This window comes from Scomber japonicus, chromosome 7, assembly GCF_027409825.1.
Source record: "Scomber japonicus isolate fScoJap1 chromosome 7, fScoJap1.pri, whole genome shotgun sequence".
NCBI lineage: Eukaryota > Metazoa > Chordata > Actinopteri > Scombriformes > Scombridae > Scomber > Scomber japonicus.
The window spans coordinates 15,365,195-15,380,997 of record NC_070584.1 but is presented as its reverse complement, the minus strand read 5'-3'; the positions used below and the strand labels follow the sequence as shown (position 1 = coordinate 15,380,997).

The following is a 15,803-nucleotide window of genomic DNA, read 5'->3' as shown; positions in this document are numbered from 1 at the left end:
CTGTCCTTCTCCCAGGGCCCCAGAGAGATGCCCAGGCAGGCCGGGAGTTCATCTTGAAGATGTTTGTGGACTTGAACCCAGACAGTGACAAGATCATTTACTCCCATTTCACATGCGCCACCGACACAGAGAACATCCGCTTTGTCTTTGCGGCGGTCAAAGACACCATCCTGCAGCTCAACCTCAAAGAATACAACCTGGTGTGAAAAAAGAGAGGGAGGAGAGAGAGCAAGCAAGAGACCTGCAGCCCCCCCCCCCCCTATACACACAGACACACACACACACACATATACACACAGCAGAGTTCACATAGAGAAACATACACATCTGCATGAAACACATTGCTGCTCAGATAAGCATTGCTTCATACTTTACCAGACCAACTATCAATATTCTGTCTCTGTTGTCCACTTAGCTCCTCGTTTGTTGGTTTTCCCATCCTTTTTTTTTAAAAGAATGGTTTTGTGATTCTATTAATTGCTCCTCTTGCACATGAAACACACTAAAATATAACACTCCCTCCATTTGTGGCCCTTTCTTGGGGTGATGGTCTGACCCCGGGCTCGTCTTGTTCCTCATTAGGCGTGGGGTGAGGCTCACATCTTTGCTTTCTTTTACACTACATTATCACCAGTGCTTGTGTGTTTGAGGTGGGTAGAGGGCCTTCTCTGAGTCGACCAAGCTTTGATGGATAAAGGGCTCTCTTCCTCTTCTTCTTATGTAACCCGTGCATGCGATACACTACAGCGACCTAGGACTCATCTGCAAAGGGGTGACTAATTACAACAATAGGAATTTATTATCAGGCAATGCTGGGGTGCAGTACTTGGTTCCTCTGGGTCTACTTTTTTTTTTTTTTTTTTTTTTGTTAACCATGCCCCAAATTGAGAGTCCACAAGCTCTTTTGAATGTAAATAAAGTTTTCATGCTGCTCACACAGAGTGAGGGCTACACAGAGACGACAACATGTTCTCTGTAGTTCAAATATTTTCAGTCATGTTAACGTTTTGATTATATTAGTACTGCTATATATGGAAATTGAAAATGACTACTCAAAAGAATGCAACCCTCCAGAAAGAGTCACAAAATGCTCTTTTTACACTGCCCCTCATTTTAAAGTGTTAAAATACACCGCTAAACAAAAGAAAATTAAGAGACAGCACTACCGGTATTAACATACTGTATATCAACTCCACTGTAATTTTGTATCACGCCAAATTACGACATTTGTTCTCTGTAAATATAATTACGTTGCCAGTATCTTACGCATCCCTTAAGTGGTTCAGACACTAAACTAAAACATATTTGGGAACCGCTGTTGTCAAAATCAAGTTTTCTACGATTTTTGGGTCATTCAGATGTTCATGGCATCCACTTTGTGTGGCATTCTTCGATGTCGACAGTTATCTGAATCACAAATGTATTAGTACTGTGATTGATTTTCTTTGTTTCCTTTCGATGGTGAGAAATCTTCCTGTGCACGTGTGAATGACAATACCAGATTAGTACAGTGCAATAGTTTTAGTTGTAGATGAAATAAAAAAGCTTTTGCGCTGCCAGTTAGCTTAAGTCACCAGTTGACCTTGATCACCCCAACGGCTTCTCTCTGTAATCGACATTGTTTTTGCCATAATATTCGGCCAACATTTGATAAACTGTTAATGGATAGCAAGAGAGTAAATAGTTCTGTTTTTGTATGTCTAATTTATCAATCAGATCTACGTATTGTTGATACAGTAAATGAGACTTTCTCCCTAGTTTCAGCTCAAACGTTTTCCAACCTAGGAGACGGGAGGAGATTTTATACTGCTGTAAAATATCAAAACTATTTTATGGACAAGTGTTCTATCTTTATAAATGATTCTTCATATATTTAGTTGTGGCAGGTTCTGTTTTGAAATGCTTGACAATGGAAAGCATTGTTTCCATTTCAGGTTTGTGCTTTATGCAAAATAGGAAAATGATAACAGACAAAAAAACTTAGTGGTTGAATATTTACTGTTCAAGGATGCTTGCAATTTTGTAACTTTAAAGGATATGTTGTTGGCTATTGGTACCAATCCCATATCGTGTCTCTTGCCTGATAGTTGTTCAAATATTCCATTAAGCTGAAAGTTTATAGATGGCTATTTTTGTCTTCACAATGTAATTCAGGTAAGTTTTCATAACTTTTTCATCACAAGGGCTACTACTAGCAGCTTTGGTAGAATGAAAGGACTCTATGGACGGCATAGAGCAAAAGGTGCAATTAATTATAGAGGGGGTGGCTTTGAATCAAGGGTGTGTTGACATCCTGTTGAGGGTGATGGCCGCAGGTTCAGTGAGGGTGGAATGCAGCAGTCCACAGATGCCTATGTGACATTCCTGAGGGAAGTCTGGTGGCTGTTTGGCTCTTTGTTCACGTTGACCTATCTTTTTTTTGCCTTTTTTTTAGAAGGAAGAGAATGGCTTAAAAACAAGTGTGGTATTCCAAGGCGCAACAGCACATCTTTAGCACCTAACCATCCTCTTACTTCTCTCACAAATTATGTTTGGATCTTCTTAGCGTGATGATATTTTCCACTGTGTGGTTATGCATATTTGGCTTATCTTCTCATTGGTAGTGTTTCCATGTTTGACTTTGCCTTCGTTGGAGTCAAAAAAAGGGAATGCTTAGGACATTTTGACCTTTTTGTGCACACTGAAAGAACTGACAGATTAAACATCTAAGAAATAATTACCGATCCTTCAAAGCTCTTTCTGTGTATCTTAAATTGTTTGCCAAAAGGTTTTCACGTCAAACTTCTTTGTGATATATTTTGTTTCTGTAGAAAAGCAGGACGATGTTCTCGGCTTATGGGGAATCTACTCACCCTGTGTATTACTTAGACTTTATTATAGTCACTGCACACCTCTCGTGCAAATGTGTACATTGTGTTGGTAAAGCCATTATCTTGTACGTTAAGAGTTTGTGCATTTTGAAACAATTAATGAAGGAGGGACATGTATATTAACGCTAAGTGCCACATTTTTCAGTTCAAACGATATTGTAGACGTTGTAAAGCTCTGACTTTGACCAACTAAGTTTATTTTAGCTGCGATCTTGTATTTGCACCGTGTATTAGTAAAGAATTTATCTTTGGTGCTTCAGTCAACATTTAAAAGGCCTTTTCTTGACCAGTTTGTCTCGGTATAGGGTGACACTTCACACACTCGCTCGCTAGACCAGTCTTATATTTTTGGGTGCCACAATTAAGCATACTTTCCAGTTTTGGTTTTGGAACTGACAGAAGGCCTTTTATATTAGTTTGGAAAGTTGTCACAGCTAGGTGACATGTATGTGTATTCTTTATGAATATGACAGCTTGGTTATCAGAAACTTAATTCGCCTCTCTGAACTGTGGCTTAGGAATTCTTTCTTTTCCTTTTTATGAAGATGAATTGTCATCCAGAAAATGGACTTGACCAGGCTGCTATGAGGATTATAAACAATGAATAAGGTGACCACTCTAGGGACCAGTGTTGGTGTGATGGCGTATCCTCTCTAAAATAAACAAAAAACCTAACCTTATTATAGTATAGTATGTTTCATTTGCTGACAATATGTGGATTTAATGCCTTGTTCTCCGGAACCAACACAGAAAAAGTCAGATGGCTACACTACCAGTGATTAGAGCCAGCAGCAAAGCTGGGTCAGTTATTCTAAAATTCCTCCCATTGACTTGTACTGTATTTGCTTTATTCTGCATTGGATGCATTTTTGGAAAAGGTTTGTACGACAATCCAGTACAAAAAACACTGTGCCAAGCAAAATCAATCAGCGACAGAAAAGATATCCACAATTCACACTTTATAGTAACATGATCCAGATCTCTGCGGTGAAAAGTTTGCTACTTTTCTTAATCGACTCTTACATTATGGTTTCTTTTCTTTATTTTTCCAAATGAAGCTTGTTTGTTAAGCCTCAGTATTAATGTATTTATTAAAACACTTGCCAAGTGAAGGTACTGAAATGGCCATTATATTGTTTTGGTGGTTGTAATAGTGAGTGAGTGAATGAATATGCTGTGTGTTTACATGTCCGCCATTCTCCGCTCTTGTTCTTTTCTTTTCTTTTCTCCCCTTTACTTGATTGGACTGTGTATTCTATCCCTGGGTCGAAGGCACTGAGACTGCACCACTGCAATGGGCCTGCATTCATGCAACTTAGACCATTCAAACGCGCTCGTTGGTACTCTGAGGTGTGTGCGTGCGTGTGTATGTGTGTGTGTGTACACTTTTGATGGCTATTGCTTATGCTTGAGATCCATTCTGAATAGAGGGATGGACATACAGTGATAATAAAAGCTATCTTTGCATCTTTTTTTTTTTTTTTTTTGTAAGGTTGACACACCTTAACATGTGTATTTAGGACCACTTATGATGAAAGACTTTTTTAAAAGAGTTCAAATAAACTTTGTGTAGTGGTGTACAAATTGAAAGTAATGTATTTTTGTTTGATTTTTTTCCTTTTTTTCTTTCTTTTCTTTTTTTAAGTATACCAAATGTAAATTATGTACAATGAGTGTGCCAATCCCCTTTCTTTGTAAAGCCAGACTCTTAACAAGTGCCAATGTTGTGAAAAATCAGAGGGCCTGTGAATTTCATGGTCCAGTTTTTAAAACAAATAAACACTAAGTATGTGATTAATTAACAAAAAAAGGACAATTTTATTCTATATTTAAGATTAATGATGAACTGCTGTTTTTAAAATAAATGTCATTTTAATTGCATGTGTTTGTCAGGTTGGGGAGGGAGTGGGCGGGTGAGATACTGTATTCATGCAATGCCCTCATGAAAAGGGTCCTAATGGTTATTGATTTACAGTATTTTAGCCATATTTCTCTTTTGTATGTTTCATTTCAACCACTGTTGCCTGAACCTCATTCAAACATGAAAATGATTTTCATAGCCTTCTCCTTTAAATGTTTTAAATTGGAATAAAATATGTTCCTATACTCTCTTATCGCTTCCTTGTACATTTCCTTTGAATAAATGTTTTCTCACATACTGCGATTAAAGATTATACCAGTTTAACGCATATTCTGGCCCAGTTACTACAAATCCTGTATATTTTTACCACATTACCACTGTGTTTAAGATTTCTGAATACATTTCCCTGCCTTCCATTCATTTCAGTACACTTGTAACTTAATTTCTGTAAATCAGTACAATGTCTGCATTAATTTTTTACAGGTTGTTACTGAATGGTGAGAATGAAGACATCTCAAATAAAGCTCAATACAGTTACAACTGGGATTATCTTGCATCAATAACTTTGAGAGCGGTACAAGCAGACAAACCTGATATTTCTGTTGCCGCATCACCTTTTTAAAAATGGCTTTGAATCAGAATTACAGTCTGCTTCATTGGACAAGTATGTTTTCACATACAAGGGATTTGACTGCAGCTTCTTGTGACTCACAATGTACTTCCAACAATGTTCAGAAAGATAAACATGGAAATACAGACAAAACAATGACAATGAAGCCTAAAAAAAGAATGTAATTGTTATGTACAACCAAGGAGGTGAAACATTATACATACATATAGAAATAACATCCAGTGTCTATACAGGTATAACCGTTGTTTGTCAGTTATAAACAATATATAAATGGGGCAAATGTGTATAAGAGTGGGAGTATGAAATATAGGTAAAATATGATAGGTTACTTTATACACACACAGAAAGTGGTTATGTAGCTTATGTACAATAAATCCAGCCAATCCTCCACAAGTCGATTTTTGTATACTAGAGTGAGTCAAAGGCTGCTTGGAAGAATGTGTTTAAGTACTCAACATTTGACTTGTTATGGAGTATTTTTCATTTTCATTTTTCTGCTTTTGGTACTTTTTATTGGCAAAAACCCAATTATCTTTATCCCTTTTCCATCACTGGGATCAACAAACAAAAAACAATCTTACACTACAACATGCTTTTAAGAACTGTTAGCTGACAGCTGTAGTCTATGTAAACCACATGTGTAGTAGATGTGATGTGTGAATAGATACAGTTTTGATGTCTTAGGGTTAGATACTGATATTCCTATAGACAAAGGTAGATAAACACTTGAAACTATGAAATGAGGATGGGGGTTGTTGATATAACAATGTGCATATGACACATTTGGGTTTTTTTAAGCCTGAATTTGATCTTCAAATCATACAGTTTCTGGTGAATAAATAAATAAACAAAGGGGTTTTAAGGGTTAGGGTTAAACAGAGAATGATTTGATTTGACATGACATTTAGATCATTATGAAGGAAGATACAATTGGCGGAGAATACGCTCATCAGCCCCTTTATAAGGTAAGATTTTGTCTCCAGAACTTCTTTAATTCTTTGTGGCATAGATTCAACAAGGTGCTGGAAACATTCTTCGAAGATTTTGGTCCATACTGACATCACAGCATCACACAGTTGATGTCTGCTGTACATCCCTGATGCAAACCTCCTGAAGGTGGTCTATTTGATTGCTATATGGTCACTGTTGGGTCCATCTCAGTACAGTGAACAAGAAACCAGGTTGAGATGTTTAGAGCTTTGTGACATGGCATGTTATCCTGCTTGAAGTAGGAATTAGAAGATAAGGGCATAAAAGCATTGGACATGCCTAGCAACAGTAATAACTAAGTAAAGAGAGTTGTGTGTGAAGTTTTGAAATACTCCAACCAACCTGTCTGGCACCAAGAACAAGGCTATGTTTAAAGTCACATAATTGACCTTTCTTCCCCCTTCTGATGCTTTGCTTAATAATTTAAATAATTTGTGTTAATAAGTAGCTGAACAGATGTACCTAATAAAATGTCTGCAAATAAATGGCACATTTTTTCTGTTTTTAATAGCATTTATATACTCAGAGCTATGCTGCAGGCAAGGCAAACATTTCTGAAGTGGGTGGGGTTCTCCTGGGGGAATTTCTACTCTAAATTCCTGGCTACGGCCTTGCACACTGGCAGCGACCGCAGTAATGATTCTGTTGCATCAATATTCTTTTTCAATAAATATTTGGTCTGTAAAAGTCTTATAAATTCTTAAAATTATGTTGCCACTAAGGAAGGGAGGCAGGATTTATGTATTGTATGTATTTTAAACTTTGGCTCCAATTTTCACTCCAGGATTTCATTGTGTGAATTGTTTTTTGGGGTTCAAAATCACACACATCCACCATCAAATTAGGTCATTCATTATGCACAGAACTGATCAGAGCAACGTAGCATTGTATATGTTCATCGCTGAATTTTAACCACTATTGCAATGTAAAATAAAATGGTCACTATTAAATAATGCTGTCAAATAGTCACTAAACCCATCAAACAAAATGTGCAATTATCATTTCCTCAAAGATAATAATACAATGACAAAATGTGCAGCTACAAAGAAGTAAGAATGACTCAAGAAAACTTTTTTTTTAATTAAATATGTTGTATTCTGCTACTGTAGATACTGTCTCACTGTACCCTGAAATAAACCCTACATTCATATAAAGCAAACTGTGATTGTTTACTTTTTATGTATCTACACTATGATTTTGCTCACTTATGAGTTTACAGAGTGAAATGTCATACAGTGGTGAAGTGTAGTCAGCAACAGTGGTGTTTACCTGAGTAAAAAGATATTAAAATAAGGAGCAAAGTTATCAAACACTTGTTGAATTAATTTAGTAATAATACATATTTTAATCTGTGTATGCTGAAGACTACAGATGTTGTTTAGTGTTTGGAGCGGAGTCAGATTTGATCTTTGCATTCAGTTTTGCATGTTGAAATTCTCTTGTGAAAAATTACAGTTGTAAAATACTGTATTGTTTATGTTGGAAGTATATATCAGTTTGAGACCCGTCTTATTCCTATTGTGAAGAGAGTTGGTGATGGTGCTGAATGTCAAATAATACCCATTCCTGCCCTGCATGTTGGCATTAGTGAAATCAATGCACTGCTATCCTCAGAGCAAACCTGTGCCTGTGAGACGGTGTGTGTGTGTGTGTGTGTGTGTTTGTGTGTGAGTGTGTGGTGGTGACCTGTCCACATGAGGCGCTATCTGCTCAGACATCAGCCGGTTGATGAGGTAGAGCTGCGGTGTGTAGATCTGCTAATCTATCCTCTGTGTTTCTGTGTGGGGCGTTCAGCTCAGCAGCGTCTCGCCTACCAGCTCCAGGAATGGACTGACTTTCTAGCTCCGCCACCACTGACAAATGTACTCAGTTTCCACAGGACTCATCGGTTCAAAAGGATAAAACGACGACTGATTTTCTGCCGCTGGAAGAAGAGGGATTCAACTTCAAACCAACGCGCAGACATTTTGTTATTTCTGAGAATTACAGCGCTTTTCCCCCTCCTCCTCCTCCTCTCTCTTGACTTGTTCATCAGTGCAGTCGCAGCTGGTTTTTAGGAGAGCGGACTGAAAGCGTTGAAGGGCCACCACAAGGCAAAGGAGGAAACCCGACGCTGTGTGCATAACGTTGTTAATTTCCATGCGTCCAGCTCGCATCGCTGCCCTTTTTGCAACAGCGATGAATCATTTTGACTGACAGCTTTTGAAGAATTAGCTAGCTTTAGCCGGCGAGGAACTGATGCTGGTTTCCTGCTCACAGACACAGTAAATACGGGGTCGGCACATGTACAACTGAATGGTCTTGCATCACCCAGACAAGACACCGACTTGTACGTTCGCAAAGTGCATTACTTATATTATTTATTTTTTTAATTTGTGAAGACGGTCGCTAGCTACCGTTAGCTTGTCACCCCGCTAACGCTGGACAGCTCCTGGTTGAGGTTGGGCTAGCTTTGGACAAAGGACCAACGCAAGGAGAAAATATAAACACAGGGCGCACACTTAACCGTGTTTGGGAAGGAAAGCAACAAACAAGGAACTGACATGATGTTTCCACAATCAAGACACTCAGTAAGTGTTTTTCTTTTCTTTCTTTCTTTTTTTTTTTTTTGTTAATTCGACATTTGTTCGTTAATCAGGTGACTTATGCTCTAGTTGGGAGATGCCACTTGTTTCTTGACATCACGTTGTCATTCAGATGGAAAATGTTGGTTTATAACTGCATTGTATGATGGTGGTGAAGACATGGCATGATGGAGAGAAATATTTAGTATTTGGGCTTATAACAAACTACACAACTTTTTTTTTCTCCCTTAATGGTGGCATTAAAAGTCATCCTCAAACAACATCAAACAAGTCTTAATGAATACTGTCATATTTCACAGCCATGATAATTTACTACACCTCCTTGTTGATTTAGTTTTATTCGTCTAGCATTCTCTAAAAATACCACCAAAAAAATCAGATGTTGTCCTGTTATAAGATCTCTCATAAAGGGAACCAATAAAAGTGGTGCGGTTGCTGTCATCTTAATGGTTCTTGCACCACTCTCAAAATGCACTGTATGCTGTTATTGTGCAGGTGGGTGTTTTTTATGACTGGAAAAAGCGCACATCTCCTCTGTTCCCCTAAATCTCAAGTTACCATGGTAACAGAAACTCCGTCCAGGGCATGCATTCATCTGTGACGAGGACTCTCAGCCCATTGGTCAAACATGTATGTTTAGTTATGAGCAGAATTGTGAGAGTTTGGGTTTTTAAGAACAGGAAATAGAGTCAGTGATTTATCAGCCAAGGACTTCTGTTTCTGGCTGCTACACAGGCTCAAAAGTGACAATAGAAGCCAACTCCACCATGCACGATCCAGTCATAAATCTGTCTAAAACTCTTACTTACCTGCCTGTATTTTGCCTTCATTGTTGGAGTTGCCATTACACCGTGCCCTTGCAAGAGAAAATATATAACAAAAGGGCATGTGTGTAAGTGAACACAGGTAAACACAGCGTCTGGGGCTGTGCCCTCTCCCTCTCCCTGGCAACGTCTTGTCGCCACCACTAGTTCTTTTACTGCTGAAAGGGGAAGAGTTGTTTGCTGAAGCTAGAACCTGAATGTCTTTTGTGACATGAATGGTTTGCCCTTTGGCAGTCAGTCTGTGTGGCAGGCTGATTGTACTGCACTGTGGTGCTGCTGCTGATGTGAGCCAGCTGATGTGTGTTCTCAGACTGGGGAGCAGGATGTAAGGATTTGTGAATCTCTTGATGCAGCCTGACTTGTCAGATGAATGAAATCTTATATTAGCGGTGTGTTTAATTCAAGTGTTGTGAAACTGCCAATCGAAAAAGCGTGTACAACTTCAATCTCAAATCAAAAAGCCTGCAGTTTAAGTCATGTTCTCTTTATGAATATGCTTGATCAAATATCTGTCACTGTCAAATAATAGCCTGTAGTTGCTTCTTGTAAATGAAAAAGGGAACCCTACAGCTGGGTATGAAACACAACAGTCAAAACTAGAGCAGCAACTAACGATTGTTTCCATTATCGATTCATCTGCAAAAAAAGATCCCTCTTAGTTTCTTTAAGTCCATGGCAATGCCTGATGTGTTCCACCATCCAAAATCCAGAGATATACAATTTATTATCATGTAAAACTAAAAAAATCAACAAATCATCACATTTACGGGCTGGAACTGGTTAATATTTGACATTTTTGCTTGAACAATGAGTAAAAAAATTAATCGATTGTCAAAGTAATTGCCTATTTATCGACTGAACAGTTTTTCAAACCTTTTTGACAGTTCACTGGGGTAAATGGTATGTGACGATATGACGATATCAGCTGACACTATATGAGAGCCAATCCAACAGGAAATAATATGCATCAATCACCCACCCAAACCTGACTCGACCCTCAAATCACCAATTGAGCAGCAAATCCGTTATGAATATAAGCACATAGGCTGGAAGTACAAGACAAAACTTCAGAGATAAAATCATTAACATTGTCTTTTATCGTTCATCCAGCACCACAGTAGCTAGATACTGAGAGTCACAAGATAAATATCAGCTGAAACAAAGAAAGGTCTTGCGTGTTCCATTCACCACAAACATAACAAGACGTGAACATCTCATATTTTGGCTAAAGTTTTCAGCCTGTGGAGTTAACAAACTGAAATGTGAACAGTGCCACATTGTGGTTGGAGGGGGATTATAACCTGCTTTAAAGTGCCTTTGGTAACCTCTATGTTTACTCAGTCTATATTTTTGACGGTATTAAAAATCAAACCATCTGGATTTCTAAATAGCCTTGTATGACATAATACGGTAATACCCCCCATGCCTATAATAGACTAATCATTGCAGCTCTAGTCAAAGGTATATACATGGCCATTCAAGCAGTCAGAAAACATTGTAAGAAAACCATACAATCATATTCAAGAGTTTACTTCTGAACAACAACTTATGTCATCTCACTCATACAAGCAGCCACATAACGATTATCAGCTGATCTTTAAATTCGAGGTCAAATACTTGCATACTTTTTGTCAGACAGTACAGATTTTGTATGACGTGGCTTTGTAATGCTTTTGCATCAATGTTTTAGTAGTAACATTGTTTTAAATGTAAAATTGGGTAATTATTTCTTCGGCCCTTTTGGGAGGAGATGGTTTACACTGTCTGCGTGGCTACAAGGGTCCACATGTTGTACCAATACTCGTATGCCCATATCCTCAAGGGTTTGCACCGATTGTTTGTGCACATCCTGAAAGTCATTACTGTGTGAACCGTATGTGTCAACAAACGTGTAACACCCACTGGCTGTAGTTTCAGAAAAAAATCTAATGGAGCTGCAATGATTAATCACTTAAGGAACTGGGAAAGAAAATGAATGGGCAAATACTTTAATAATTGAGCAATCATTAGAGTAATTGGATATTTTTTTAAGGGAAAAAAACACAAATTCTCTTCTTAAATTCAACCTCTTAAATTTGAATGTTTAGTTTTAGATTCCGTTTTGGTAGTAAACTGAATGTCTTTGGGTTGTTCAGAGTAAGGATGCCAAATTTTAATTATGTTGGATAATTCTCACTGACGCTCAGCTTTGGGGCATCACTAGGATGAGATCTCACCTGCCTCCGACACCCGTCCTCCCCCCCTGGGTGAAGTAGTCACCTCCTAATGGGGTGAGAAGTCATTCACCTTTGCCAAGGTTAGAGCAGCTGGGCCGCTCCACTCCAGCCTTCCTGTCTGATAGAAGGTTATTTTTCTAATCCAACTGAGTGCCCTTACGCTGCTTGATTGGGGTATTAAGACCCAACACACAGGATTAAAAATGGGGTTTGGGAATTTAGCACGTCTCTTCACCGCTCTTGCAGTTGGTTCAGCCTAAACCTTTTACAACCCCCCCCCCCTCCTTCTACCCCACAAATACACCTGTGAGCTAACCTCCTCCCAACCTTCTTGTGGGGCTGTGTACATAAATATACTGTACATACACACACGTCTTCCCTGTTCAAACCCTGCTTCTCCCCCGCTGCTGCTGCTGCTGCTGTCACAGGAGGCCCGGGGATCTGGAGAATGTGTGACATCCATATAGATATGAGTGTCAAAGATAAGGAGCTGGAGGATGAGAGAGTAACAGCACTGTCTCATGATGACAGATGATGGATCTCCCAAACTGAATCTGCTTTCCTTTTTTATTGTCCTTTGTTCACCACGCAGTAACATTAGCGTTAAAGTTCCACGCTGGCATATGATGGGAACAAAAGAGGTACATTTCCACCACGTATGATGTGTTTAACAGCAGCAGAGGACATGCAGAGGAAAGCTGTCTTTATGGTGGTGATGTGTGTTCATGTTACATTAAAATAATGTTATGGCGTTTCCTGTGTGTAAATCATAGGAGCTGCTGCCTTAAGGGGGACACTTGATGCAATTTATTGCGTTAATGTAAAGCTAAGCGTATGTGAAAGGGCCTAATGGCAGAAGATAGAAACATTTTCTTGTCTATTACCGAGCCTGACCGTATTTCCTGCTTTGGATGAATGCTACTGTTTTTCTAGAGATGCTTAGTGTGTACATTTTAACACTTTTGGGGGTTTATTTAAGGGATTGTTAGAGGGTTTAACAGGGATTCATGTGTCTTTTTTTCTTTCTTTTTTTCAATGAATGGTTTGTAATCCACTGTTGCAGGTTATGGGCACAGTTCATTGGTTTAAGAGGAAAAAGCCTCATTTGATAGTGGCACAGTGCCTGACCCAATTGATAGCATTTGCCATATTGTTTGGGTGTTGATTAATCCTAATGCAGCTTCAACAAAGCTGGCTGTGGTATGAAAGTGGAGCAACAGAAAGGCCCGGTGCCAGAGCCAGAGAGCAGTGCAAGTAATATGGAGGCGAAATCTCTCAAGTCCCCAGAGCCTTTGCTCGACTGTAGAGATGGCTACAGGTTGTACACACACACACACACACACACACACCACACATACACACTCCCTGCCCCCTCCTCCTGCTTGTCTCCCTTTATCATGCGTTTCCTCCCAGATCTGATGTAGTGGTGGGAGGGTCAGGGGCAGAGGGTGCACAGGCATTATTAAGCCCACTTGAATTAACAGAACAGCCCCCAGCTTTTCCTCTAAAGCCTCCAGCTGGGGGGAGCTTAATCCCTATGGTCCCCTGTCTCGCCCATTAAACAAACTCCCCCCCACCACTACCACCACCACCGCTCTGTAGCTCGTGTGTGTGTTTGTGTGTGTGTGTGTGTGAGTGAGTGTGTGTGTGTGTGTGTGTGTGTGTGTGTGTGTGTGTGGGACAAGCCTAGTTATGTGTTGGTTGGTGGGAGGTACTGGACATTAGTGCATAGACACAGGAACACAGAAGAAAGCAGAACACACAAACGTACACTTTGGCTCTCTTCTCTGCTGGTAATTATTGCTCTAGTACATGCACAGAAATAAAAGGATTTTTCTCTTTCACGGATACAACATCAACAACAAGGGGACACACACGTGCACACGCATGTACATGCACACACGTGACGTTTAATTAGTCTCAAAACCCACTTACATAAAAAACAGTCACTTGATGCAAGCACACAGAACAGTATCTGCGAACAGAAAAGTGTCCATAGGAGGCAGCATTTCTGCTCGGTGTGCACAAACACAGTCCTGTTGTGTCGAATGCGGGCATGCGGGCACACTCACAACTCCTCAACACTTGCTGCCTCGTCAAGTCGCCTTTGAGATTTTGGAGGCAAAGATCGAGTAGACAGTTCGTTGATCGGTCACTAAAAAAATACGGACTATGACCTTTGATTAGCTGTTTGGTTTGATTTGCTGTTTCCATAAGCAAACTAAAGGTTTCACAAACAGCGTTGGGGCTTTTGCGCTAATGTTAAACACTTTGTCACAAATGTAAGCCGTTAAAAAAACTAAAACCAAACAGGCAATCAAATGTCAGTATTCCAAATGACCAATCAACAGAGCAAACTATCTCTACCATCCCCGTCTTCAAAGCCTCAAAAGTCGACTTGATGAGTGAGCGAGTGTTGTTGCGAGTGCGTAGGGAGAGTCAAGCTCATGTTTGTCATAGCCCCGTGCTCGCAGGACTGCATTTGTGCATGTGGAAAAGAAATGCTCTGTTGCAGCGAAGATGCTTTTCTGCTTGCAGATACTGCTGTGTGCTAGTATCACATGCACACGTCTGTTTTTTATGTGCATGGGTTTTGAGACTAATTAAACACCACACACACACACACACACCGACATTCTTACCAGCCTCAAGGGTCTTATCTGCTTTTTGTATCTGGGGAACAAATTGAATGTGGGGCTTGACACACGTAGGCCAGCAGATGTCTGGGTCGTTAAGGTTAGGCCATCTGATTAGCATGACAAACGTCCCCCCTCCCCTTCTCCACCACAGGAGGCCCTGCTTTTGAGTGGCCAAGTTGAGGCCATGGGTCACAGGTGATGTTGATTTTTGTGAAGAGCCACAGTGGTTGATTGTCAAAATGCTTTGTGGTTGGTTGAAAGGAAGGGGCGTAAACTGGTGCAAGACTCAAGTAGGCAGAGAAGATACATGTGAATACACTTTTAAACCCTCTAATTTATACACCCCATACACACTTTCTTCTTAAGTTATATTTTGGGGGCATTTTATGCCTTTAAATAGATAGTGCCAGTGGAAAGAGCAGCAGGAAGTGAGACAGAGATGTAATAAATGTCTTAAGCCAAACTCAAACAAAGAACTTTGTGGTTCATGGCCCATCAGCCATTGGGGTGCCCAAATTACGCATTTCAACCTGTGTTTGACTCCATATATGAGACTGCTGTCACAGGTCATCACTGTTAAAGTGCTGGATTCAGTCCATTACTGAAGTGGACTATTTATTGTACATAAGTGTCTGCATAGAAATAGATGGCCGGTATAGTCAAGGCGACTATACATTTTGGGCAGTACACTGCTAGAGGACTTGAACTTAAAGGATAAGGCTGGTTATTAAATGTTTCTTATTGTCAACTAATCTCATTTGAGCCAAACCAACAATGAACTCATCTTGTTTATCATATTCCTCTGTGTTGTAGGCTTTGCAGTACGTCAGTGACTGTACTGGGTGACATGTACGCAGAAAAAGAAGAGTGTTGTTACTGTTCTTGTGGAGGAACGTTGATTTGGTTACAGTGCTTTGTTAGCTTGTTGTCCTGCGTATCAAAACCTCTAGACTATGTACCAGAGTTCTTTAAGAAATGTATAAGGTAGTGGACAGTACTTGAATGTGGGATGGGTTCATTCATTGTTGGTTTGGCGCTGCACATAAGATTTGTTGACAGTGAGAAAAGTATAGAAATCACCAGCCAAATCCTTCAACACTCAAGGCTGCCACTGCCATTGTGTGTATGTTGCTGTCAGAAACTGAAATAGAAAGAATTAAATGACTCAGAAAGTACCAAACAGCAAT

The 15,803-nt window shown here is 39.7% G+C and overlaps 2 protein-coding genes across 4 annotated transcripts in view; both read left to right on the top strand.

The window, feature by feature from the left end:
* The window catches only part of LOC128361278 (guanine nucleotide-binding protein G(q) subunit alpha-like), a 33,066-nt gene extending 28,085 nt beyond the window's left edge, over positions 1-4,981 (top strand). For both annotated transcript variants that reach the window (XM_053321667.1, XM_053321669.1), the window contains one exon: positions 16-4,981. In XM_053321667.1, coding sequence (XP_053177642.1) covers positions 16-206 — 191 coding nt within the window. In that variant the 3' untranslated portion in view covers positions 207-4,981. The remainder of the gene's footprint in view (positions 1-15) is intronic.
* Positions 4,982-8,178: 3,197 nt separating this feature from the next.
* The window catches only part of tle5 (TLE family member 5, transcriptional modulator), a 41,363-nt gene continuing 33,738 nt past the window's right edge, over positions 8,179-15,803 (top strand). For both annotated transcript variants that reach the window (XM_053322217.1, XM_053322216.1), the window contains exon 1: positions 8,179-8,922. In XM_053322217.1, the coding sequence (XP_053178192.1) occupies positions 8,896-8,922 (27 nt within the window). In that variant the 5' untranslated portion in view covers positions 8,179-8,895. The remainder of the gene's footprint in view (positions 8,923-15,803) is intronic.